This window comes from Equus asinus, chromosome 9 (assembly GCF_041296235.1).
Source record: "Equus asinus isolate D_3611 breed Donkey chromosome 9, EquAss-T2T_v2, whole genome shotgun sequence".
Taxonomy (NCBI): Eukaryota; Metazoa; Chordata; class Mammalia; order Perissodactyla; family Equidae; genus Equus; species Equus asinus.
Window position 1 is genome coordinate 2,845,072 of NC_091798.1, and position 27,207 is coordinate 2,872,278.

Below are 27,207 nucleotides of genomic sequence, written 5' to 3' on the forward strand. Positions count from 1 at the left end.
CATATACCCTCATAAATTCCTAGAAGTTCACATCAACTGCCTTTTCTTCTGCACAAAACTAACTTTGGGAAGTGACATTTTATAAAACTATGAATTTTCATGGCTATATGGTGATGGATTTAAAAACTAAAAATTAAAATTTTAAAATACTAGAGAAAATAGAGGGAAATAGAAAATGGAAATGAGTACCACTCCCAACTTAATAAGAAGAAAAATCCATATAAACTACAAAATCATTCATTCTCTTGAACCCGTAAGAGAGCTGAGGTCACAGGAAAACAAAGTAGCCTAAAATCTGAGGGAAGGCAGGCTCATCCAGCAGAGACTGTCAGGGCACTGGCTCACCTGTGGCAGAGCACAAAAGGCAGGGATCTGGGTGCCCCACAAACAGTTAAGAAGAATTCATCTTCACTTTTTAATGAATTGACCAGGGCCAAGGTGGGCAATCGTGCGAGTGTAGAACCTCTGAGAGAGTGGCAGGAACGTGCAGAGACCCTCTCTGAGATGCAGCCACGCTGGGCGGGTCTACTGAAGGCAGAGCAATGAGGAAAACCCTCTGGCAAAACAGCCGCCACCAAAAGCACAAGATCACAGGGTAACACTACAATAAACTGAAGCCCAGGGCACGTTGCCTCCTGACCGGATAGACGGAAGCCCCTCAAAAACAGCCTAGCAGAAGAATAGCATGCCCACTTCCAGTAATAAATAATAAATCCCTCAGTGTCTACTTGTGATGAGAAACAGCTATTTTGAGTTGCTGCCAAGCCATTTTATAGCGTGACAACCCTGCCCACACCCAGAGTCTGGACGTTTAAATAAGGACCTGAGCTTATGATTTCTGCCACAAGTTCCTAGAGTCGAGCCCATGAAAAGTTAGTGACCTCTGCCCCAAGCACCCCATAAGCGATAGGTGCTTGCGACCCTGCTGTCTATCTCCTGCTCCCTCGTGACCTGGGCCAGAGGACTGTCCTTCCCTTTGGGCTCATTGCACACACACCCTCCAGTCCTGGGGCCTGTAAGTTACAAATCTTGTTACTTTACTGCCTTTGTGTGAGTGTGTGGAAACTTCACCTTCAGTCAGGACAACGCTGGGTTTTCACTTCCTCAGAGGGGGAGCTCGGATGCTGAGGGTGCCATCCACTGACCCATGAGGGTGGCTCATGCCTCCTCATTCAGCAGGTCACAATGCATATTCTTAATACACTAGCTGTGGGCCCTCCCACACACTACTGTCCTACACACATTGTCCAGCATTCAATCAAAAATTATGAAGCACAAGCAAAAGCAAGAAAACACAACCCATGGAGAAATCAAAAGAACCAGAATTAAAGATAGGCTAACAAACAGGACATTTAAAATAACTGAGGTTAATGTGTTAAAGGCTCTAGTGTAGTAGTTCTCACCAGGGGGACAGTTTTGCCCCAGGGTGCAATTTCTGCAGACATCTTTGGTTTCTCAGCTGGAGGGGTGCCTACTGGCATTTAGTGAGTGAGGGCAAAGGATTCTGCCCAACAGTCTACAACGCACTGGACAGCCTCGGCCACAAAGAGTTCTCCAGCCCCCAAGGATCAATACTGCCGAGCTTGAGAAACTATGCTTTAACTACTTTACATTAGATAGATGCTAAAAACGGGTGTTTTCCTTTCTCCATGAGAAACAGGAAAGTTTCTACAGCAACATAGAAAGCGTAAAGAGAAAGTAGCTTTTAACGGGAAATTTCATGTTCTCTTCTGTTACCCTCAAGGTTGAGAAACCCTGTTCTACCCAAAAAGGTGGACAACATGTATGAAGATATGGGAAATTTCAAAAGAAAACAGAAGTCACAATTTAAAATTTCATTAATAGCATCCTTTTAAACAACAATCAAAATCCAAAGGCATAGAAAAAAATTGACAAGCCTTACTACTTAAATAGAAGTTTCTGGATGATAAACTACACCATTAACAAAGCCTGAAGACAAGGTAAAATATTTGCAACGTTAATAAAAGATTAACATCTATGATGTACAAAGAACTTCTAAAATTCAATAATTAAAAGGCTAACAAAATGTTAAAAAAGAAATCTAGAGGTAATTAACAGAAAAAGAAAAGTTCTAATAAATACGTAGTAATCAAGGAAATTGAGGTTAATATAAGGAATTGATACTGTCGAGTATCATACTGTAAAAATCTAAGGGTTGGATAACATTCAACATTGGTTAGGCCATGGTGAAATGGATAGCCCCATATGGTACGAGGGTAGATTGATGTAGACACTGTATGTTGCAATTCGGTACTAGCTATGAAAATTTAAGACGCACACACCCTGGGGCCCAGAAATCCCACTTCTTTTAATCTCCCTTGGAGAAACACTCCCATGTTCATAGAACAATATTTACAGGAAGGATTTTGCAGTATGTGTGCCAAAGGGCAAGAGCGGAAGAGATGCAAGAAGTAGAATGGACAACACCAGAGTGAGCCCTGATGTGGACCAGAGATCTTGGTGACTGTGACGTGTCAATGGAGCTGCCTCCATTGTAATCAGGGTACTCGTCTGGTGAGGGATGTGGACGACGGGAGAGGCCACACGTGTGTGGGGGTAGGGGGCACGTGGGGAAATCTCTGTACCTTCCTTAATTTTGCTGTGAACCTAAAACTGCTCTAAAAAGTTAAGATTTCTAAAAATAGAGCAATTTGGCCAAGGCTCAAATCTCTTGTGGCTGCCCACTTGCTCTCCTGTCCTCTAAGGTGCCCCGGAAACTACCACACCAACAGGGTCACGCTCACATTTTGCTTCTGAGCTCACCAGTGAGCTGGGAGAATCTTCCCAAAGGACCGTAACCCAGTACAAAAGCAAAAGCCTTTTTATGGTGTTTAAGAGTGCACAGCGATAGCCATTCATGTTACTTAAAAGTTAGTAATTACAAATAATCTATTAGGGAGTAAAAAATGAGCATTTCCAAATTAAAAGTAATTTTTTTTTATTTTTCAGAGGGCTAAATTCAGTATTCTACCCTGAAATTTGGCCTCAGTGCTTGGGAAAGTTGGAAAACTCTTGCGGCGCAAGTGTGCCTGCAGAGAACTGAAGGGCCCGTGTTTGGGGTGAAGGAAACTTTGCCAGATGGAAAACATCAGAACTGTTTTGACTTCGTTGTGCTTCTCAATCACTGTTATTCTTGTCCTCTAATTAAAAAGGACTGTTAACTTTTCTTAAATACGCAGGCATCCACAAATCAGGAATGACAAAGTAAATGGGGGTATATCTGTCAGAATAAGAAAGAATAAAATACATCTGTCTATAGCACAGCTCCTACACTGACGTGAAATGAGCTACAATAGACATAGTTGAGTGTGAAAAAGCAACTTGAAATACAGTCTGCACAGTACTGTTGAGTTAATTCTTATGAATAGTAAAATATGGTATTTTTTACAGGTGCGAAGTGAGGAGCCTAAGTTTGGGGACACTGATTAAAGGGTATGACAACTTCTGTAATGTCTGAGCTGTTTCAACAAGAATGTGTTATTACTAATGTGATTAAAAGGTTATAAGTTCTGCCTTGAGTTTTTAAGGAATAACACGCATCCTATCCATAAAGGACTTCTGCTGAGGGGAGTAGGATCAGGACAGAGTTCAAGAAGAAATTTGGCGGAATCTCTAATTTGTGGATGGTTATTTAAAACTACAACATAAGCACACAGTGTCAGAGTACTTAATAAATAGAGTGTAAAAATAAGAGGTGTCTTCTGGGTGTTTGGAAGAATAGTCAAGTTTTCTCAGTTATTACCCATTTTTGTTTTGACATGAAGATCAAATAGAAATACAGAAAAAGACAATGCCAAAATTTCTCATGAAGAGCTTATTGTGGGAACACAGGCAGCTTTGGGGTCCTAGCTTCCCCAGGCCTTATACATGTGATTGCAGGGAGCCACAGATGTCAGCTCAGTGTGGGGGCCGTGCTGCTCTGGTGGAGGGGGAGCAGTAAGTTATGGGTGTGCACGGACTCACCCTCTCCCTGCCCCTTATGGAGAATTCAGCTTTAGGCCGTTCACTTCTCCTGCTGCCAGACACTGCAGCCCTGAGATCTGTGTTACACCATGGGCCTCAATTCTTCTTATCAGGGTAACAGGTCAAGGAAGTCACAGACAGGTCTGGGGTCTTTGCCGTCCTCCACCCTCAATATCACGTCCATATGTCTGTCAAATAATCAACTATGTACCCACTTCAAATTTCCAAGTGCTCTTTCAAAAATAAAATGTTTACTTACTAATAGGGAGCAGTTTAACAAATTAGAGTTCAACCATAGTAGGAAAACCTATGGAACTGTGAAAAAAATTGAAGTAATATGTACATAAAAAGGAATCTTTTCATGTGAAAATTCTAGTCACAGAATCTTACACATAGTTTAATATAGGTTTTTAAAATACAGATAGATAAATAAAAATAAGTAGATTAATATTTAGAAAAATGCTTGGGTACGTTACAAAGTGTGAGTCATGAGTCCCTTTGTAAAGGAGAGAGAACACGCATGTTCACATGTGCCTGTGTGTTGCAGGGCTCAGCTATGCGACGTAGGGGAAATTTCTCATATTTTGCTGAGCACATACGTTGCTTAAGTCATTTAAAAAGAGAATACGGATATATTTCTTATGATGTGAAAAAGAAAAATAAATTCCAAGTTGCTACAAAGGAAAATACTTTGAAAAATGATACCTGACTTGGCTCACAATTCTTTACCTCCAAGTCCAACCAATGCAATGAGGAAAGGAAAATAAACAGGTACAGTGCTTGAAAGAAAACAGAACACAGTCACTATTTGCAGATAACATAATTGTCTACCAAGAAAACTTCAGAGTTCACTAACACATACTGAGTTCACCAAGATGTCCATAGCAAGATCAAAATACAAAATACAACGGCTTTTTCCATCAAGGGAAAAACAAATTTTAAAATACAGAAGCAAAAACTGTTTAAAATAAAAGAAATAATACTTCAAAAATACCTGGGAACAATCCTACAGAAAACGCATGAAGCCTTCAAGCAGGAAAATACGAAGTCTAACTGTGAAACATCATAGCCTCCATAAAGAGAGAGTCATGCTGGTGGGGTGGGGAGATCTTAACATTTTAAGGAAGCCATTACCTCCAAATTAATCTGTACAGTCAATGCGATCGCAAAGCTCCAAGGTATTTTTCATGGAACTTAGTAAACTAGCTATAATGTGTATGTAGAAGAAAAAATAGGAAAGGAGAGGCAGCACAGGTGTGAAGAATAGTCAGTGACCAGGTGTTCACATTCTCCCGTTTCTCACCCTCTGCTTTGTCGTCACCAACTTTAATCAGCTCCTCTCTTCCCTACAGACCCCGGAACTCTGCTTACCCTCAGGCCTGAACAAGGACAAAAAGGGGAGCTGCCACCCTTGTGACTTTCTCCTGGGAACTGGCTGACCACGGCGAGACTCTCTCCCCATCAGAACACACCGGTCATTCCCTCATTTGTCTGGCTTCCCTCCAAAGGTTTCTGCTCACCTCTGCCTGCCTCCTTCAGTACCCCGTAAGGAAAAACATTTTTCGTTGTGATTTCAGATTTCTGAGATTGGAGCGTTCTCTCGAATATGGTAGTCCTTCTAATGAAAGTCTGTCATTCTCAAAGTCCAGTTTGGTTTTACTGGAAATAAATACAGAGATTTGCCTCCTGGGACCTATAAAACCATCAAAACTACAGCATTTTTAAAAGTGCAGTGCAGTTCCAGGTACAGAAAAATGATCAACGAAACAGAATAGAGAATACATTATATGTAACAATTTAATATTCAATACAAGTGGAATTTCAGGACAATGTGTGAAAAGGGGCATGTGAAATCAGCATAGAAACAATATTCTCTCCGATAAATAGTGTCAGAACAACAAACTATTCATTTGTGAAAACATCTTTACTAAACAGATTCCAGGTACATTAATATTTACCAAAATTATTAAATTATTAGAAAATGAAAGACAATATCCTAGACAAGAACTAAAGTAAAAATCCATACAGAAAATAATGGAAAAACTGCATCAAAATGAGACGAAAAGTTTATGGGTTTATGATGACACCACCCTCAATTTCATCATTATTCCAATTGTCATGGGGCTGAGATTTACCCCATCTATATCAGTGTGAGAACGGACAAGGGGTATCATTAGTGAGACTGTTGTTCCAAGCCACTCCTGTCCATGGTGGTCGGACACTGTGCCGTGAACAGGGTGTGCATGTCATCCTGGACCCAGTGCCCAGCGTTCGACTCTCTGACTGGTGGCATCCTTAGCATCTGCCCTCCCTGACAGCACGGCTACTGCTTCTAGGCCCTTAGGGCAGCTGAGCTAGGACAGTCCATGAGCAGTTGGACTCCAGTGTGGAGGGACAGCTGGATTCACATCTGGTTGGTGATGCGCATGCTCTGCAGGTTCCTGGGGCTCCTGTCAGGGGTGGGGGAAGGGTGGAATCAAGAGAAAACATCAAGGGTTTGTAACTGCAGTTTAATGTAAACATCCGCATTTGAAAGGAGCAACTGGCCTTATTTTCTGTGTTCAAATCCCAATTGGTGATTTGAGGTTGTGGTTCTTTATTCTTTTAACCCACAGAAAACGGATGACCATCCCCCAGGGAAAAATTTGAATCTCCAAACAAGGAAGTTCCAGCATTCCCTGATGGATCAGAGGAAGCTTAGAGACCTAAAATTGCTGACTCCATTGCTTCCAATTTAGCTGCTGCTCAAGTTCAAGTGAATATTCTCTCTTCTCCCCTTATCCTTCCCCAGAAATAAAGCAGGTGACAGGGTTCTCAGGAAGAATAGTTTATGTGACAAAAGACACCATAATAAGAGTTTGGAGACATGTGATACAATAAAAAATTTTGCTTTATTTAGGGAAAGATATATAGATACAGATACATGCGACATGTAAACACATGCACGCACATATTGTTAACTCCTTAAATAGTAAGAATGAAGGAATACGATAGAAAGCGTGCAAAAGATATGAGCAGGTAACTCACAGAGAGAACCAGGAAAATGCAAAAAGACATGAAAATTTGTTGAAATTTACACTGGTAAATGAGAGAAGTACAGACTGAAATGATAAGATAAATTCTTTACCCTTCAAATTGGGGAAAATGAAAACCTTTGATAATGTATAATTTCAAGATTCCAAGACGTCTGTGATCCCTAAGCGTCCTGATGGTTAACTGCTAAGCTTACAGAATCTTAGAATTGTACAGTTGAAAGGTACCGTGCAGTTCACCTGGTCTGGCCTCGTCATCCTAAGGATGGAGGCACCTGTGTGCTCAGAGAGGTTGGCTTATATTCTTGAAGTCTTTGACTTTTCTCCATCCACAAATATATAAGGAACACACCTTCTAGACATTTTGAAGTCCCTGCATCTCTCTTTCATTAATTTCCTTCTAAATGAGATAAATGATTGACCTAGCATAGAAGTCACTGAAATCACAGGTCAACAAAATTTTTCATGTTCAAAATGAAATTTAAAAAAGTATGAACGTGGGAGATTGATCCTCTTCTATAGCACCTGGGTAATTTGATAGATCCTACCAGATAGAAGTTTGGCAGAATTTATTACAATGTAAAATATGCATGCTCTTCAACCAAGTACCTGAACCACTTGTTGAATCTCCTAAGGAAATTTACAAATGATCTCCATGTGATATTTCTGATACGTTCACTGCAGAATTATTGTAACAATGAGAAACAAGAGCCCATCTAAATGTGCATCAAACAAGGAATGGAAGATACAATTTATTCATATTGTGTAATCTAAATATATACAACAGCAGCCAAAAAGAAAGATGTGGATCTCTATGTACGTCATGCGAAAACTCTCCAAAAAGTACTGTTGCCTGAAGGACAAGTTGAGAACAATTGATAGTATGAAAAACTTTATGTTAAAACACAACTACAACTATAGTAAATATAAACATTTTATACATAAAACAACCATAAGAAGACTCTGAAAGGTGCAGAGAAGGCAGATAGCACAGGGACCCTGAGACCCAAGGAAATACGCAGTGTTGATTCTGTGGGTTTTCTTCCTGCCTCATACATCCCAGACTTGGAATGAAGAGGTTGCAACCCAGCAATACCAATGGGTGCAGATAAAAGAAGTGCCCGCGAGAGAAGCCTGCTCCCCGCTTAGCCAAAAGAATGAGAATGGGCAGCCAACACAACAGAGAGCAGGTCAACAGTAATTGCCCACTCCAACCAAACACCACAGAAAAGACTGTGTCTTCCCCTCAGCAGCAGAGGTCAGGTGGGAAGCCCAGCCCTCCACTCCTGCCGTCTGTAAGGAAGCGCTCCTCCCAACCCACGGGCTGCAGCAGAGAAGGAGCTGGGATGCTCATCACGCCCATTGGAAAGAGCCCCCGTCTGTGGTGTCAGCAGAGGCCTGGTTGTGAGCGAGACCCTCCAACCCCACCCAGTGGTAACAAGGTATCCCTCCCCTACGGGAGCATCAGTGGAGCCCAAGCGGGAAAGCTGGATCCCACCCTCATGGGCCAGAAACGAGATGGCAGCCCTTTCCCCACTGCAATGATGTCAGAGGAGTCAGCCAAAACTGAAGACCTTGGTAACATAATACCTTAAGTTTATGAGTCTATGAATTTTAAAACATGATACCTTACATAGCCAGGGTACAATGAAAAAGTCATTGTCCTCCCAGGAAACAGAAAAATCTCAGTTTGATATGAGACGTGTTAGAATGATCTGACAGGTATTTTAAAGCCCCCGTCAGAAAAAATGTTCCAATGTTCAATCACAAACAAAGGTTTCTGAAACAAACAAAAAACCAGAAAGTCTCGGCCAAGAAATGGAAAATCTTGACAAAGAAATATCTGATATAAAAAAGACCGAAATGGAAATATTAGACCTCAAAAATGCAATAACTGAAATGAGAAATCTACCAAACGGGCTCAATAGCAGAATGGAGACAAAAGAGGGGGATAAATCAGTGAACCTGAAGACAGAACAATTTAAATTATCCAGTCAGCACAAAGGAGACTAAATAGAATATACAAAAAAAAAAAAAAAAGAGCAGAGTCTCAGGGCCCTGCAGGACTATAACAGAAATCTAATATTTGTGTCCTTGAATTCCAGAGGGAGATGAAAAACGAATGTGCATCTGAAAAGTTATTCAGGAAAAGTGCCTTAAAACTTCCGAAATTTGCCAAAAGACAAAAAGCAATAGATTCGAGAAGCTGAGGCTACTCCAAGCCGGGTAAACTCAAATCTAGGCCAAGATACAGCACAATCAGACTTTTGAAACTAAAGACAAAGAACAAACCCTGAGACAGTGAGAATAAGGAGGCCTGATCTATAAGGCAGAACAACTGGAATCACTGCTGACTGGTCCTCGGAAACCACGGCGGCCAGCGCAAGGCACACATTTCGCAAGTGTTGAGACAAAAGAGTTGTCATCCTAGAATTCTATATACAGAAAAAATACCCTCAGGAATGAAGGGGAAATGAAGACATGTTTTTTTTTTAATTAAATTTACTTTTCCCCCAAATATTAAGTAAATGTGACGTAATGGACTAAATTGTGTCCCCCTAAAATTCATATGTTGAAGACTGACCCCCATGTAAGGATATGTGAAGATGGGCCCTTTAGGAATAATTAAGGTGAAATGAGGTCATGAGGGCAGGGCCCTAGTCCCACAGGATCGATGTCTTTTTTTTCCAGGGTAAGATTCACCCTGAGCTAACATCTGTTGCCAACCTTCCTATTTTTTTCCCTCCCAAAAGCCCCAGGGCACAGCTGTATATCCTGGTTGTCAGTTGTTCTGGTTCCTCTACATGAGCCACCACCCTAGCATGGCACCCGACAGATGGGTGATGTGGTTCTGCAACGGGGAAGTCAACTGTGCCGCTGACGTGGTGAGCACCAAACTTTAACAACTAGGCCATCAGGGCTGCTCAGGCCTGACGTCTTTAAAGGAAAGGAAGAGACAGCAGAGATCTCTCTCTTCTGTTCCACACGCAGAGGAAAGCCTATGTTTGGGCAAAGTGAGAAGGCACCCATCTGGAAGCCAGGAGAGAGACCCACCAGAAACCAGCCCTGCCAGCACCTTCATCTTCGACACCCAGCCTCCAGAACTGTGAGAAAATAAATTTCTGTTGTTTAAGCCACCCATTCCACGCTATTTTGTTATGGCAGCTCTAGCAGACTAATGCACATGGATGTGTAGAAAACGCAGAAGATGTAAAAGCTGAAAGCAAAGAAAATCAGCATAATCCCACCACATAGACTACTGGAAGATTTGGGGAGTGTGTTTTTATCATCTTCTAAAACATACCACGAATATTTTCCTTTATCAATAAATATGAATCAGGGACCATTTTGACATTGTTGAAGAGTGAGACAACTTGGTTTTAGGCCTGCCGGGGTCTGGGATGTTGGGCAGGATGAGGGGGACCTCTGTGGCGCTGGAATATTACACCTCATGATTGCAGGACTGTTACGGGCATGTGCACGTGAGATAAAGTGACACCGAACTGTATACACGCGTTGTCCCAGTGTCAGGTGCTCGGTTTAGACCTTGCAGGATCATCCCATAAAAATGTAAGCTTTGACAGAAACTGGGTGAAGGGTACACAGGACAGCTTGGTATCATTTTTGCAACTTCCTGTGAACCTATATTTATTTCAAAATAAGAACTTTGAGAAATCTGTTAATAGATAAGAAATAGACAGGTCTTTTCATTCTGAATCGAGATCCTTATAGGGGCAAAGAGATCAGTAGAATGATTCTTCACATTTGGGAGGCCTTTTAAACACAGTATCACATCTTCTATCAAAAAGATATGAAAATCAGCCTCAGGCAGGGTTTTAGTGAAAATACTAGTGATGCTGTACAAATACTTAAAAGCAGAACTATGAGGTTCAGAGAAGTTAATCATGGGGCAGATCAGGGGAAGAAAGCATTGAGATAAGAGGTTTCCTAAGTCAGCTCATGAAGACAGAAGTCATACTAAAAACAGGAAGTCTTTGTCACACACAGACCAAGATCCGATGTCCTCCCTGGCTGGGCTTGTGGACTCTGCACCATGAGAAAGAGATTTCTAAGGTTGCTGCCAGGTAGGAAGAATTATAACGATGATGAGAGAAGAATAAGCTACCTTGAGAACTGTCTATACAGTTTGAGAATGTTCTCTGTTCTTTGCCCGATTTCTGGCTCGTTTTCCCACCATCTCTGTAAGGAAGAGCGGGGAAGAAGTTTGAAGGATATTAGCTCAGTTCTGTTCAGTCCTCAAAGGAGAAAGTCAGTGAAACTTATTGCGAGGGCAAAGGTGGGGACTAAGGGATTTACCACCCATATTAGTTCAGGCTCTCCCGAGAAACAGAACCAACAGGATGTATCTCTCTCTCTGTCTCTGTGTCTCTCTCTGTCTCTGTCCGTCTGTCTGTCTACCTACCTATCTAGATTTACTTTAAGGACTTGGGTCATGAGATTGTGGAGGTTGGAAAGTCCAAAACCTGATGGCAGGCTGGAAACCCAGGGAAGACTCGATGTTGCATCTCAACTCTGAAGCCAGTCTGGGAGCAGAATTCCCTCTTCCGCAGAGGGGTCAGTCTTTTTTCTCTTCACTTCTTCAACTTATTGGGTGAGGCCCACTCAGATTGTGGAGGGTAATCTACCTGCCCAACATCTACTGGTCTAAATGTTACTATGATCTAAAAATACCTTCACAGCACCATCTAGACTGGTGTTTGATCAAATATCTGGGTGCTGTGGCCCAGGTAAAGAGATGCATAAGATTAAACATCATACCACCTATAGCACTGTTTTTCAGAAGGGTAGACAACCAAACTCTCAGAAAAGTCTAATATTCTAAGAAAAACAAAGTCCTTAAGTCTATCAGTTTTGTGTGGGTCATGGAGTGATCAGAAGGACAAGAGTGAATTAGTGAAAACTGCTATCTGTGAGGTCAGCTTACTTCTGATTAGTCTCTATTTCCCTCAACGTTTAGGATAATACATGTCACCTAGCAGGTTAGATGTTACCTATATGTTGTCCTCATTGGTTGTAATTAGTTTCCTGGTTTTTATGAAAATAGCCATATTTCTTACCATTTGCTTTCTGGAACATGATTGTTTTTAAAAATCTGCACATATTTGGCAGGGTCCAATGTGCAAAATACTGTGGGGCTTCGAAAGAAATGGAGAGCAAACTTAGCTTCTCCCAGATGTGCACAGTTTTAGGTGTGCGTGTATAACATCTCAGTAGACTAATGACCTTATTCACATGCATGGGACATTAGGATCATTTGCGCCTGCTCTGGGGGCCACACTCTAGGAACAGGAGCATGGTTGATGGGCATCTGAGGCATGAGTCGCCTGCACAGCTTTCCCGAGGGGCAGCTCTGGGCTGGGTGTGGTCTCGGGCGGTCTGGCCCCGGAGCCTGGCTTTCCTCAGCACAGGTTGGAGCCACAAAAGAAAAGGACATTTCGTGGCAAGGAGGGCAGAGTGGAAGTCTAGGACTCTGACCCCTGAGAGAACCGAGCTGAGCGTGTGATTCCGCCTGACCCTGGAGTCTGGCGCATGCAGCTGTGTCTCAGGGAACAGGAAGGTAGAAGAGGAGCAGGAGGGAGCTGCTCTTCCTTTCCTTCTTCTGCTCTTTCCTTCCCTTTAGCTGACTTACGTTGTCTGTCTGCTCTGTGTCAGGCACTGCGCTAACCCATTGTTAGTCTTCACTAATCTACGGTCAGAATAAAGCTCATCCTATCACAGTTACCATTGCACCCACTTTGCACTGGGGGAAGTGTGAGCAAAGAATGGGCAGCGTTCCTGAAGCCGTGCAGCCACCAGGTACCACATCTGGGCTGCAGACGTGGGCATGTCCATCTCCAAACCCATCATCCACCAGGGTCCTCTGCCACCTTGCATAGTGAGAACTGGCAGTGCAACGTTAAGAGAAATTCATCTTTGCTTTTAGCCAAAAAGAAAAATTCCGTAAAGGCAGGCAGATCTGAAGATTTTCAGCTCACGTAGATGCGATGACAGACCCTGTGAGGCAGACTGGTTGTGGCCTGTACAGCAGATTTCATTCCTTAGTGCCCATAGTGGCTTTCACCCCACCACGCCTGCTCAGTGACTCATTTCTCAGGACTGGCCTGGGGGCCAAGGGGGAAGGCTGTGCCCTCAGTGCACTAGAGGACGCCAGGAGCTCACTGGAGGAACCAGGAAGCCATGGCTGCTGTCCCTGGAGAGTCCACTCACCAGGAGAGAGTCGCTCTACCTGCAGCTTCCTTAGTTCCCACTCCCCACCTGTTGTCACCACCCCCTGATTCCAGGGCTCCCTGCTGATATCGCTGTGCCTGTGGCTGTGGCTGTCAATGACCGAGTCCTCGGGGAGTCCTGGGGGATGGAGGGAGAGGCTGAGTCCTCGATTCCTGTGCAGTACAGGAGCCTTGGGGATGCTGCTAGAAAGACTAGAAAGACGTGTGCTGCAGGCCAGAGCCACCTCCACAGGAGGCAATGGCCATGTGGCCAAAGGTTAAAATTGGAGCTTAACTCTCCTCTCCTTGTCATTTCTCTGTTTTTTCTGCCCCAGGACTCTCAGTGCTGCTGTTGTTGCCATTGGGAGCTGCAGCCCTGAGTTCTGGAGGTGAGTCTGCTCAGCCAGCCCCATTTTGACATAAGCTGGGGCATCCATGCTGGGGCCTGGGTTCTGTCACCAACAAGATAGGGAAAAGAGCCCTATTCTGCAAGCGAGGCTCAGAGATGGGGACAAGAGAATCTGTTTCTTCCCCCCTAAATGTCCAGATTTTTCTGAGCTCTTCCTCCTTGATGGGGGTCATCCCTCTCTGCCCTCCTCTCCTCTACTCTTGGACCCCCCGCTGACAGCTGACTACCTCCATTCCATGGACTTTCTGACCGTGGTCCTTGTCCCACAGCCTCTGCCTCCGCAGCCTGTCCCTCCAGGCTGTGCTCCCTGGTGCCCTCAGAACTCCACATGTATCAATGCCACTGCCTGTCGCTGCCATCCAGGATTCAGCTCCTGGTCTGGGGAGATCATCACCAACCCCGCGGACAGTTGTGACGGTACTGTGGGGGCTTGGGGTGGTGGGGGCACGTGGGGACGGTGCGGGGAGACTGTGTGGCATCCAGAGCCCTCAGCCCAGAGAGCAGCACAGAAGCACGTTGTCAGGGATGAGAAAGGAGACAGGCAGGGGAAGTGTGAGGGACGTGGGCACCTGCTTTCACGGTCAGTAGGGAGAGAGTCGAGAGCTCACACAGGGCAGCTGGGCTCCGAGGGCTCCGAGTGCTGCTCTGCCCCTGACTGGCTCTCCGACATTCGGGAAGTTGGTTCTCCTCTCAGTTTGCCTGTCTGTGAGTTGGGGATAATCACTGCACCTGCCCCACATGGATGGTGTGAGATTTAACGTTTCTCTGTGGGAAGAACAGGGAAAGACTAGTACACAGCGAATTATCAAAAGTGACAGCTATCATCATTGTTACTGCTGTTATTATTGTCATTATGCAACTAATACAAAGAAACGGGAGAGATAATGGAAGCAACAGGAGGAAAGACACACCCAGGGCCTGGAAGCTCAGGCCCTCCTACCAGCCAGAGCTCGCCAGGAACCCAGCTCATGACCATGGTCTCACACCTCATGCTCACAGCAGCCCCGTGAGGGAGGCAGAGCTCGGCTTGTGGTTTAAATGATCAGATTTGGTGGAAAGAGATCGAGTGACTTTTCCAAATCCTACAACTAATAATGTGGTCGAATCGAAATCCAGGTGTAAAACGAAGCGGTTTTCCTTCTTCAACAATACAGGGTCATAAAAGGATGTTATACCATTTAAATATAGTTCAGATGGTAAATTTTATGTTGTGCATTTTACCACAATTTTTAAAAATGGGAAAAGAAGAAAATTACACTGGTTTTACACTAGGAAATACTCCTCATTGACTCAAAATGGTCTTGGATGCATATTTATTGATAATGAAGGGAAAAACACTCCCTATAGATTTGAAAAAATGAGAGAAAATACCCCTAAAAGTTTCAGTAGTCTGTGGAGTGGATTATGGATAATTTTCTTTGTTTCCTAGTATACATGTGTTATTTAATATTTGGGGGAAAGTAAATTTTGTCAGGTGGAAAAAGCCGACGTTGTTGTGGCAACGACCCAGCCATCCACGACCCTGGCGGTGTTCCTAAAGTCTCCTCTGTGTGTGCGTGTGTGTCTCACGGAGATTTGTAGACAGGTGACCATGGACAGGAGACCCTGCTGCTAATGCCCCTGGATCCTGGCTCCTCTCTGGGAGGGCGCCTGTCAGGTGGAGATGTCCCATCCTCGTGTCTCCCCCCATCCCTTGCACCTCATTCTCAACGGTCCCACACTTGGCTTCACATCCTCCCGCCAACCTTGGGAACAGATGTCCAGCCATTGCCGCCATCATAGAACAGAGGAGGGAAGCCCTGTTGCCAGGTTGGGGCTGAACACAAATCCCTCAGGCGTGCGTCCCTCCTGTCCTGTCCTGGTGCTGACACCCACAGCCTGGGTCTGGGCCTTAGAAGGGAAGTCTGCAGGTGCAGAGAAGAGAGCTCCAATCTGGGGGAGACCAGTCGCCTGCCTGACTCACCATGACACTGTGAGTCCTTTCAGGCGCTGAAGTCTCTGGTCCCCTCCTTGGATGCACGAGGGCCGCCATCCTGCCCTGCATGTTGATTCATTTTTGTGTCTGTGGCTCTTACTAAGCTGATGCTGTTTTCAGTTACACTGTGCAGCCCCTGCTCTGTGGGTCCTGAGCTGCTCAAAGGGGATGTGGCTCATGGGCATCTTTCCTCTCATGATGGGAGAACAAGGACAGAGAAGATGCCAGAAGACACCCCGATGACTCAGCCGTGAGCAGCTTGTGCTGCTTCCTCATTTAACATCCACCACAGGCTCTGTTAAGGGGAGACTTCTCTCAGGGGTGGAGATGGCAAGACTCCCCTGCAAACATCCTGGGGCATCTGGGAAAGGCCCGACCTGGGGAGCTGGGGTAGTGCCTGATGGGGAGTGTGGGTGCACTTGGGCCACTGTGCGTAAAGGGTGATGGAAGCCAGCGCTGGGCAGGCTCCTGACCACCTGGCTTTATCCCCAGGTGTGAATGATGAGCGTGGCCCTGGACAGCCCCCACTATGGCTCCCTCCCCTTCCTCGGCATCGAGAGTGGCCCTCAATGCCACTGTCACCCTGACTGGAGTGCACTCCCGGGTCCCCAGTGGTGCTGAGAGCACCCCAGGGGAGGGTCTGGAGCTGAGTCAATGCCTCCGTCTACCCCTCCAGCTGTGGAGAGGGGTGCACACCTCCTTCCAGCCCCCGTCATGGGACAAAAGAATTTCTGAATCTAGGTGCCCTCAGGCCCAGCCAGAGAGCAGAGAGGAGCACAGAATTAGCAGAATTTCTGGAGCAGATGGCTCCAGCCCAGCTGTGTCCCAGGGGTGCCACCTGGGAGCTGAGTTCTGTGCCGTCCCCGTGCAGGGTGAGCCTGGGGCCAGGGTCTCTGCTCTCTGGGAACTCTCACCTTTGGGAGGTGACCCTCTGCCCTGTCGTGTTCCAGACATCAACGAGTGTGAACCACCCTTGGCGGTGTCCTGTGGAAAATTCGTGGATTGCCAGAATGTGGACGGGAGCTACCACTGCACATGTACCCCCGGATATGGGCTCGTTTCTGGGGCAACAATGTTCAGAAATGAGATTGAGAACACGTGTCAAGCTAAGAACCACCCGCATCTGCCATCCCCTCATCCATGAGGCTTGGAGTCATTTGCGCCACTTTCTCCAGGTAGCAGAGGGCCATCCTGGCACCAACCTAATCACTCGCCCTCTTGAACCCCAAGGCTCAGAACCCTCCACAGAGGGACACTTCTGCAATTTTGGAATGTCATCCTTGCCCACATGGCATCTTATTTTCATGAAACGAGAGGGTTGGCATCAAGAGAACTCACGGGCTCACAGTGTGTTGGTACCAGCACAATATCCATCCTCTTCAGTCACTGCCAGAAGTCCACAGGGGCTCGGCCACACCAGGAGCCCCCTCAGAGCCCCCAGGCCATGATGGACCCAGGAGCCCCGTCCAGAAACACGAGATGGGGGAGATTCAAGGGCAGGTCCACATTCCCCGGCTGGTGCTGCCCCTGGCCAACATCCCCACCTGCTGAAGACGCCTCCTGGCACCTGACCCAGAGGGTCTGCCTCCATCGACTTCTCTGAACAAGGCTCTGCCCGGACCCTCCCCAGTAATTTCAGCTCATGGCCCGTGGGCAACGCGGATGACCGGGACCCGGGGGGAGCAGGTTCAGGGGTGGACAGCGTGACCTGGAAACCACCCCACACAAACTCAGAGAATTGGGTGACAGAAGAGCTCCATCAGGACCAAATGGCAAGAGAGGGTGTCATCATGGACCTTCCCCCCAGGCTGACTGTCTCCCAAGGAGGTCAAGCCCGGCCCCACGTTGACCTGGACCACTTGGGCCCAGAAGATGGAGGCTGAAACAACGCCACGGGGCCCACAGTCTGCATCTCTGGGGGGAGGCTGAGGGCTGAGAAGACAGAAACCTCTGCCACCCCTCGCCCATTAGCACCTGCTCCCCTTCCAGCCACCAGCCCTCGCCCACCTCTGGCCTTGATCCGATGTGAATCTCCCCACCTCTGTCAGTCCAGAGGATGTCTTCATGGGAATTAGGAAAAGGCACCTTCACAGCCCCAAGGCTGTCTGGCCGGACGTCAGTCAGCCCCACTGTCCACCCAGCCTGGCGCCCGCTGTCTGGGTTGCCCTGGACTGTCCAGCACCATCTCCACTCTCCCTTCTGCCGAACGCCTCCTTCTGGAGGGGCCTGGCTCAGGGGTGGCTCGTGGTCCATTTCCACGGAGCTGGAGTCTCAGAGTGAGCGTGGATGGGAGAGCACTGTCCTTCCAGTTTCACGGGAATTCCAAGGAGAGCTCAACCAGAAGCACCCGCCCTGGACAAGGCCATCACTTGGTCCAGGGTGGTGCTGCTAGGGGAACGCAGCATTTCCCTGCTCTTGATTCCAGGAAGGCCCACCTGGCCATTGACCGAATCCTCAGACGCAGGTAGCCTTGGTGTCCCCACCCCAGCTGGGAGCTGCCCAGGGAGGCTGAGGGAGTCAGAGCTGGGGACAGGGAGGACTCAGGCCGCCTCCAGCCACTTCTGGACATCAGCGCATCCAGGCCACCATATCCACCCACAGGCCTGCACGTGAATGAGAAAAGGCGCCCATTCACCAGGGAACAGACAGTGGGGCCTTCCAGATGCTTCTCTGCCCGGAAACATGGCTGCCTCCCAGCCCCGAGGGCTGCCCACGGCTGCAGGCCGCGTCACCTCTCCTTCCCCTTGCAGACGTGTACGAATGTGTGCAGAAACCCAGAATCTGTAAAGGCAGCAGCATCTGACCAACACCCCGGGCAGCTACCCCTGCACGTGCCCGCCGGGCTTGGAGCTTAACCCAAAGGACCCGAATCTGTGCACAAGTAGAGCCCCGGGGAGACACCGAGGCTGGATGCACTGGGAAGGGGCCGAGGCGGGCCCTGCAGCCCTAGGAGGAGCCGATCCTCAGGCCTTGCGATGCTGAGCCTGCCCAGGGCCCACCTCCCTGAAGGTCCCCACAGAGCAGGGTGGCAGCAGGGTCTCTGGGCCTGGGTCCCCTGTGGATCCCCCTGCCCCTGAGAGCACCCCCAGACCTCGCCCCTTCCTCGTCTGTCACATGGGAGCAGAGGAAGCTGTCACTTCCACTTTCCAGAAAGGGAACCAGGAAGGAGCCGGCAAGTGTCCTTGGTCAAAAAGTCCAGTCCCGCCCCGTGGCTGAGCGGTTAAGTTCGCACGCTCCGCTGCAGGCAGCCCAGTGTTTCATTGGTTCGAATCCTGGGTGCGGACATGGCACTGCTCATCAAGCCACGCTGAGGCAGCGTCCCACATGCCACAACTAGAAGGACCCACAATGAAAAATATCCAACTATGTACCCGGGGACTTTGAGGAGAAAAAGGAAAAAATAAAATCTTTAAAAAAAAAAAAAAAGTCCAGCCCCCACTACTCAGTTTCCCTCCTGGTTTCTCTGCCTGTAAACTGGGGGCCGTGGTCCCTGCAAGGCCACGTTGCAGGGAGGCCACCATATGGTGCTTTGAGGGCGAAGGTGAAGGTCACCAGGTGGTGGCACGTGCAATAATGGTGGGGTCCTGTGCCGGGCAGTGACGGGGGTGCAGTGAGTGGAGGGCAGGGCCTGACCCTCTGGCTTTGTCCTCAGATGTGAACGAATGTGCCTCGGGGCACAATCCCTGCCACAGCTCCACCCACTGCCTCAGTGTCTTGGGCAGCTACAAGTGCCGCTGCCACCCTGGCTGGAAGCCGGTTCCTGGGTCCCCCGAAGGCCCAGACAGCACCGTCTGTGCCGGTCCAGAGCTCAGCAGCTGCACTCCTGGGGACCCCCACCCAGAACAGCTGCTCACATACTCGATGGCTCCCATGCGGACCCAGCAGCATGAAGGCTGGGGGCGGCTGCTGGGCCAGGCGATAAGCCTTTTGAGACCAAATGGGAAAAGATCTGGGGGTCCTGGGGAAGGAGCTGGGGTACCATGGGGAAGGCTCCTGGGACCCCAGGCAGCAGCTAATTACTAACTGGGGTGAAGGTTCCCACTATTTCACAACCTGCACATCCGTCTGGCTCACCTGCTGTGTCACATTTGCACTCCCCATGACCTGGGGTCACCACTCAGGGTGTGCCTTCACCAGGTGGCATCACCTCCAGCCCAGGGGGGGAGGGGAGGCAAATACGGAGAAAGGGGAGGGGCATGGAGGGGAGAGGGGCCTCCTCCAGGCTGTGACCTGGCCTGACCCTGTCTTCTTGTCCCCAGATGTGGACGAGTGCAGGTCTGGTCAGCACCGGTGCCACAACTCCACCGTCTGCGTCAACACCATGGGCTCATACAGGTGCTGCTGCCGCCCAGGGTGGACACCCCTGCCGGGGTTCCAGGACAACCAAAACACCACCGTGTGCGAAGGTACCTGATCTGACCCGACCCCAGACCCCACCGCAACAAACACAGACCCTCTTACCCCTAATGAACCCCTGTCTGTCCGCTGCAGAGATGTCCTTCCCCACCTGGACTCCGCCCCCCGGAATCCAGAGCCAGGTGAGTGCCCCCAGCAGGGACCAGGAGGCAGGAATCCCCTGTGCAGCCTGCCCTGTCCGCCCCTTTTCCCCCAGCTCCCCGCCCACCCTCGAGGCTCCCTGACCCCTTCTTCTCCCCTCCCCCCAGAGTCTCTCCGGCTTCTTTGAAGGAGTCCAGGATCTACGCAGACACTTCAAGCCAGCCTCGGCCCAGAACACCGTCCGGGTAGTGACAGGACCCAGGGGCCCAGGACAGTCCCCTGCGGTGTCTGGGGGATGCTTCCGTGTGAGTGGAGACAGCCCCAGCAGGGCCTCTGCTCAGGGAGACTCGTGTCCGTGTGCGCCATATACACGCCGTGTCTACACCAGTTAACTCAAGCACGGACGTGCCCACACAGCCTGAAACGCGCACGTGCACTCGAGGGGGAGAAGGGAGCAGTTAAGGATTTTCTCTCCGGAGCTGGGCCACGAGGGTTCAAATCCCCCGCCCCACCCACTGCCCCTCCCTGCCGAGTGACTTCAGGCAAGTGACTCCGCCCGTCTCCTCACTTCATAAACGAACTAAGAGAAGAGGCTCCAAAAACAGCAGCTGGCGCCCGGGGCGGGGGGCGGAGCTGGTGCGCGCTTAGCGGGTAGAAAAGCGGGAGCCCGTATGTCATTTTAAATTTTCTGGTAGCTACATTAAATAAAAAGTACAAGTAAACAAGGGAAAGTACTGAGAAAATGACCTTTAACCCAACAGATCCAAAACATTACCATTTCAACACAGAATCATAAAAATGTCACTGAGATATTCCACGTTCTTTCTAATTGTTTGCAATTTTGCTGCGTATTTCACACTTCAAGCTCAGCTCCATTTGGAGCAGCCACATTTCCAGTGCCCGACGGCCACGTGGCTCGTGGCAACTGTTCTGGGTGGAGGCGCAGGAGGCCGGTCCTGAGGGACGTCGAGGCCGTGGCTGTGACACATGCACAGGCCACAGGCTGCCCCCTCACTGGTCTTCTGGCTGCTGCGGGGTCTCGATGACGCCCACCTGTGCTCCCCAGGCCCCGGGGGGTCCTCCTGTGTCCCTGGTGGGGGAGAGCTGGGTCATTCAGGTGGCCCCTGTGGTGCAATGACTCAGCGGCTGTCACCCACCACCCCCAGGACCTCATCCAGTCAGTGGACGAGCTGCTAAAAGCCCCCGGGGACCTGGAGACCCTGGCCCTGCCTGACCGGCACCACACGGTCACCCACCTCCTCTCGGGCCTGGAAGAAATCCTGAGGACCCTCGCCAAGGCCATGCCTGGAGCCTCCTTCACGTACCAGTCTCCTGAAGGCACAGGTGAGGCCTCATCCTTCCCTGCCCGCCCCAGCCCAACGCATGTCCTTCCCCGGACCCCTAGTCACTGCCCCTCTCCCCTCAGAGCTGTCCCTGGTGATCCAGGAGCAGGGACACGGGAATGTCACCCTGGGCCAGAGCCACGCACGGATGGTCCTGGACTGGGCCATGGCGGCCGGGGCTGTGGGGTCAGGTAAGGCAGGGTGCGGGGGACACCTGTGGAGAGGGAGGGGGCTGGGATGTGGCTAGGGGTGAGGCTCAGACGGGCTCCCCCGGGACGGCCAGCCTGGATGAGGCATCTCAGGGAGGAGGGAAGGCAGAGGGGCCGGTGTGTCTGTCCGCAGGCCCTGCCGTGGCGGGCATCCTCTCCAGCCCCAACATGCAGAAACCGCTGGCCAACGCCTCCCTGGAGCTGGACCCCGAGAGGCAAGCCGAGCTGGAAGAGACCCACGACAGCCCGCTCCGCGGCATCCAGTGGAGGATCCTCTCGGCCGTCAAGTCAGTCCTTCTGAGCAACACGAACACGACGAAACTCGACCCCAAGGTCACCGTCATCTTCTCCCACCGTGTGAGTCCTGGGGTGGGGAGGGGTCAGCCCCACTACTCACCCAGTAGCCAGGGTCAGAGTGGTCCCTCTGCAGCCCACCTGCGCCCACTCTGCTCCTTCCTCAAAACTCAGGGCCTTTGCGCTTGCTGTGCCCTCTGCCTGGGACACCTTTCCCTCACGTGACTCAGCCCTTTACATGTTTCCAGTCTGTTCAAATGTCACCTTCTCTTTTAGGCCTCCCCTGACCTCCTTAACTGAAAATTACAACCTGGAGCCACAGCTCTCCTTCCTCTCCGCCGTGTCTTTCTTTTTACACTTTTAAATAGCGCCTGACACCTTCCAACACACTGTCTAGTTTACTTACTTATCAGGTCTATTATTTACCCTCTGTCTCCCTGAGCATGTCAGCCCCACAGGGCAGGGACGTGGGTCTGCCCTGGTCACGGCTGCGCCCCCGCCTGGCCCACGCAGCAGGCGCTCAGCGGGCAGCTGCATATGAAGAACAGCCCTCCTCAGCCTCAGCCCGAGCTCAGGACCCAAGGGGGGTCCAGGCTAACCTCTCCGGTCACCCCCACCTGCCCACAGCCAGAGACGCCCGGGACACGGCAGGAGCTGATCTGTGCCTTCTGGAAGGGAGCTGGCCACGGGGGCGGGCACTGGGCCACCACAGGGTGCCGGAGGCTGGGCAGCCGGAACGGCAACACCACCTGCCTGGGCTTCTTGCCGGGCAGCATGGCCATCCTGGTGAACCCCGAGGATGTGGAGGTGAGGGCCCTGAGAGGGGCTGCGTTCAATGTCTGTCACACTACAACCAATTCCCACAGATGCTGCAGCTTAAAGACCCACAGATGTGTCACCCCCAGTCTCTGCAGGTCAGCAGTCCTGTGTGGTGCAGCTGTCTGTCGGCATCTTACAGGTCTTACGAGCCTCTCCTCTGAGGCCTGGGGTCCTCCTCTGCACTGTGTGTTGTTGGGGGACTTCAATTCCTTGCAGTTGTAGGACTGAGGTCCCACTTTCTTGCTACCTGGCAGCGGGGGACCATGCTCAGCACCTGGGGGCCGCCTGCATCCCTTCTCGTGTGGTCGTCTCCTGGGCTCTCTCACAAGGTGTCAGAGTGCCTATCTCGAGGCCAGCAGCTGAAGCTCCCTCACATGAAAACTCTTTCGAACTTTGAGGGTTTTTCTCCTAGAAAAGCCCGGATCTTTCAGGGGCTCACCTGGTTAGACCAGGCCCACCCAGGATAAACTCCTTCTCTTCAAGGCAGTTGATGTAGGATCTGATGTGGGCCCTCCATGTGCCATATGCCTTCACAGCAGCACTGGACTGGCTTTTGACTGGAAACCTGGAAGAAGGGGTGTGTCCACGCGGGGGCAGGGATATGGTCGCCAAATTAGACCTCTGCTCACCTCAGGGGTCTCTGGTGCAGGAGTGCTCAGGGGCTGCAGAAAGGACGATTTGGCAGAGGGCACCAGGGAAGCTGGTGAGAACAGGTGGGTCAGGGGCCGTGTTGGCCTCCCCCACCGTGCAGGTGAGCTGGTTACTTCCTCTAGGTCACCAGACCAGAGAAGCATTCAGGCAACTCATGAAGGAAAACAAACCCTTGTGACAGGCAGGGCTTCGTCCAGGCTCTGAATCAATCAGTTCACAATCCCATAGTGTCCTAACATTCTGAACGTTTAGGTACTTAGCCACAAACATCACAAATTTACCTGGCCTCTCCATTCCTACATTTTTCTATGCCTAAAAAGAAAAATAAAAATGGTGGAAGGGCCATTTCTCCAGAGCAGGAAGGAGTGACTGTGCTCTCCTCTTTGCTGGGTCCCAGAAGGAGGATCCCGTGCTGGATGTGATCACCTACGTGGGGCTCAGCCTCTCTCTGCTGTGCCTCCTCCTGGCAGCCCTCACCTTCCTGCTGTGCAGAGCCATCCAGAACACCAGCACCTCCCTCCACTTGCAGCTCTCGCTCTGCCTCTTCCTGGCCCACCTCCTCTTCCTCACGGCCATCGACCGAACGGAGATCAAGGTACTGACCCAGTCCCAGTGGACCCTCTGGCCTGCCCCAGGGGGTGCTGGGTCCATGGGAGCCATGCTGCCCTGGATGCCTTAATGAAATGATCTTGGGTCCTGGGGAAGGTTAGGGGGTGAGTGACCAATGTCACATTGACTGATGCAACTAGACGACAAACCCTCTCTGACCGCTCCTTCATACGCATCAGACTTCTCCCCAATGGCAAGGCACGGGAGAGGTCCTGGGGCCACACTCCACGCTGACAGTCCCTCCTGGTGAAGCCTCACTCCTCCCCCAGGTGCTGTGCGCACTCATCGCGGGCGCCTTACACTATCTCTACCTGGCCTCCTTCACCTGGATGCTGCTGGAGGGCCTGCACCTCTTCCTCACTGCACGAAACCTGATGGTGGTCAACTACTCCAGTGTGAGCAGGTTCATGAAGTGGCTCATGTTCCCTGTGGGCTACGGCGTCCCGGCCGTGATCGTGGCCATTTCTGCAGCATCCAGGCCTCATCTCTATGGAACATCAACCCGGTAAATACACTTTCCCGTTTGTCCTGCTCTTCTCCAGCATGACCTTGGCCAGCATAGCATTTGGATTATGCCAGAGCATAATATGCAGAGAAACACTAAGTAATAATCCCTAGGGCATTTTCTGGAGGAAGATAATAACCGTTAAGGAGAATTTCTTTCAATCTCTGACCTTGAAATTGCAAAGATGAAATCAAAATTTTAAAAATCTAACCTACTTCTGTATCAAAATCCAAAGGATATTCCAATTTTTCATTTGAAAAAGTAGAGCTGATTTAAATAATGAAAATACTAGATTGTATCACAGTTAAGATTTAGAAGGTGCTTATTTTTGGCCAGGCACTTTTCTAACCATTTTTGTATGTGTTATCTTAATCAGTCCTCACACCAATAGTATGAAGTAGACGTGTACTGTCCCTTGTCCCATTTTACAGTTGAGTAAACTGAGGCACACATAGTTTAGGTAAATCCCCATAGGTGCATGGCTGCTAGGTAACAGAGCTGGGATTCCAATCCAGACAGCCACGCTCCAGAGCTTGCAGGCTTTTATTTTCAGCTTTTCATACTAGGTTTATTGTTTTTATATTTTTATTGAAATATATTTCACATCCCTAAAATTTACCCCTTTAAAGTGTCCAGATCAGTGGCTTTTAGACTAACCATGGAGTTGTGCAGCCTTTGCCACAATCCAATTTTAGAACATTTTCAACTCCCCAAAGGAAAGCTCGTGTACAGTAACATTCACTCCCCATTCCCGCTACCCACTCCTCCGCCCCAACCCCCGACAGTCACTCATCCACTTTGTGTCTCTGTGGATCTGCCTACTGTGGATATTTCACATAAATTAAGTCATGCATGCGATCTTCTGTGACTGGATTCTTTCACTTAGCATGGTGTGTTCAAGGTTCATCCATGTTGTAGTGAGTATCATGACTTCATTCTTTGTTGTTGTTTTGTAAATAATATTCCATTATGTGAACATTCCACATTTTGTTTATCCATCCATAAGTTTATGAGCATTTAAATTATTTCCATTTTTTTGCTGTTATGAATGATGCTGCTGTAAACATACATGTACAAGTTTTTGTGTGGACTTGTGTTTTCATCTGTCTTGGGTGTGTATCTACAAGTAGAATTGCTGGGTCATATGGCAAATCTATGTTGAGCATTCTGACAAACCACCACCTGTTTTCCAAAGTGTCTGTCTCATATTTTACATTCCCATCAGCAATATATGAGAGTTTCAATTATCTCCACATCATTGTCAACACTTATTTTCTACATTTTTTATTTTAGCCATCCTCATGAGTGTAAATTGATATTTCATTGAGGTTTAGATTTGCGTTTCCCTACTACTAATGATGTTGAGCATCTTTTCATGTGCTTATTGACCATTTGCATATCTTCTTTGGAGAAATGCCTATTCAAATCTTTGGCCCATTTTTAAATTGGGTTATTTGTCTTTTTGTTGTTGAGTTGTAAGAGTTCTTAATATATTCTGGATACTAGTCCATCATCAATGTACGATTTGCAAATATTTTCTACCAATCTGTGTCTTTTCACTGTCTTCCTAATGTGCTTTCTTTAAAGCAGGAAAGTTTTTCATTTTTGTGATGTCAAATGTTCCTATTTTCTTCTTTTGTTGGTAGTGCTTTGGATGTCATATCTAAGAAACCATTGCCTAAACCAAGGATGCAAAGACATTCTCCAGTTTTTTCTTCTAGAAGTTTTATAGTTTTAGCTGTTACAGATATGTCTGATAGCTGTTGAGTTAATTTTTATGTATGGTGTGAGGAAGGGATCTAATTTTATTCTTTTGCATGTGGATACCCAGTTTTCCCAACACCATTTCTTGAAAAGGATGTTCTTTCTCCATTGAATTGTCTTAGCCTCCTTGCTGAAAATCAATTGACCATAGCTATTGGTTATTTAGGAGAATGTTTAATTTCTCCACATATGTGAAATTCAAATTTTCTTCTGTTGTAGATTTCTAATTTAATTCATTTCTGATTAGAAAAAAATAGTTTGTATGATTCCAATTTTTAAGATTTTACTGAGGCTTCATTTAACTCCTAACTTACGCTCTATCGTATCCTAGAGAATGTTCTTCATTCACTTGAGAAGAATGTGCCTTTTTCTGTTGTTGAGTGGAAAATTCTACAGTCTGTTAGATCTCATCAGTTACTGTGCTGTCCTAATATTCAATTTCTTTATTGATCTTATGCTTCGTTATTCATCCATTTTTGAAAGTGATGTGGTATTAGTTCCTAGGGCTGTGCTAACAAAATACTGTAAACTTGGTGGCTTAAAATAGGAGACACATATGCTCTCACAGTTGTGGACGCCAGAAGTCCAAAATCAAGGTGTTGGCAGGACTGCAATCCCTCTGAAGGCCCTAGGGGAGAATCCTTCCTTGCCTCTTCCAGCTTTGGTAGTTCCAGGCATTCCTCAGCTGGGGGCTGTATATCTCATATCGCTGCCTCTGTCTTCCAATGCCTCTGCGCATCAGTGTCTGAATATCCCTCTCTTTTCTCTTATAAGGACAATAGCTATTGGAATTAGGATCCATTCTAAATTGAGGTTGATCTCATATTGAGATCCTTAATTTAATTCCATCTGTGAAGACCCTATTTCCTAGTGAGGTCACCCTCACAGG

At 48.5% G+C, this 27,207-nt stretch overlaps 1 protein-coding gene across 1 annotated transcript in view; it reads left to right on the forward strand.

The window, feature by feature from the left end:
* The first annotated feature begins 8,179 nt into the window (after positions 1-8,179).
* Positions 8,180-27,207, forward strand: part of LOC139046292 (adhesion G protein-coupled receptor E2-like) — a 36,326-nt gene continuing 17,298 nt past the window's right edge. Inside the window, exons 1-12 of the mRNA XM_070518180.1 lie at positions 8,180-8,594; positions 13,579-13,632; positions 13,872-14,069; positions 19,887-20,033; positions 20,119-20,165; positions 20,292-20,429; positions 21,291-21,468; positions 21,551-21,658; positions 21,810-22,033; positions 22,598-22,777; positions 23,838-24,035; positions 24,319-24,554. Coding sequence (XP_070374281.1) covers positions 8,180-8,594; positions 13,579-13,632; positions 13,872-14,069; positions 19,887-20,033; positions 20,119-20,165; positions 20,292-20,429; positions 21,291-21,468; positions 21,551-21,658; positions 21,810-22,033; positions 22,598-22,777; positions 23,838-24,035; positions 24,319-24,554 — 2,123 coding nt within the window. The remainder of the gene's footprint in view (positions 8,595-13,578; positions 13,633-13,871; positions 14,070-19,886; positions 20,034-20,118; positions 20,166-20,291; positions 20,430-21,290; positions 21,469-21,550; positions 21,659-21,809; positions 22,034-22,597; positions 22,778-23,837; positions 24,036-24,318; positions 24,555-27,207) is intronic.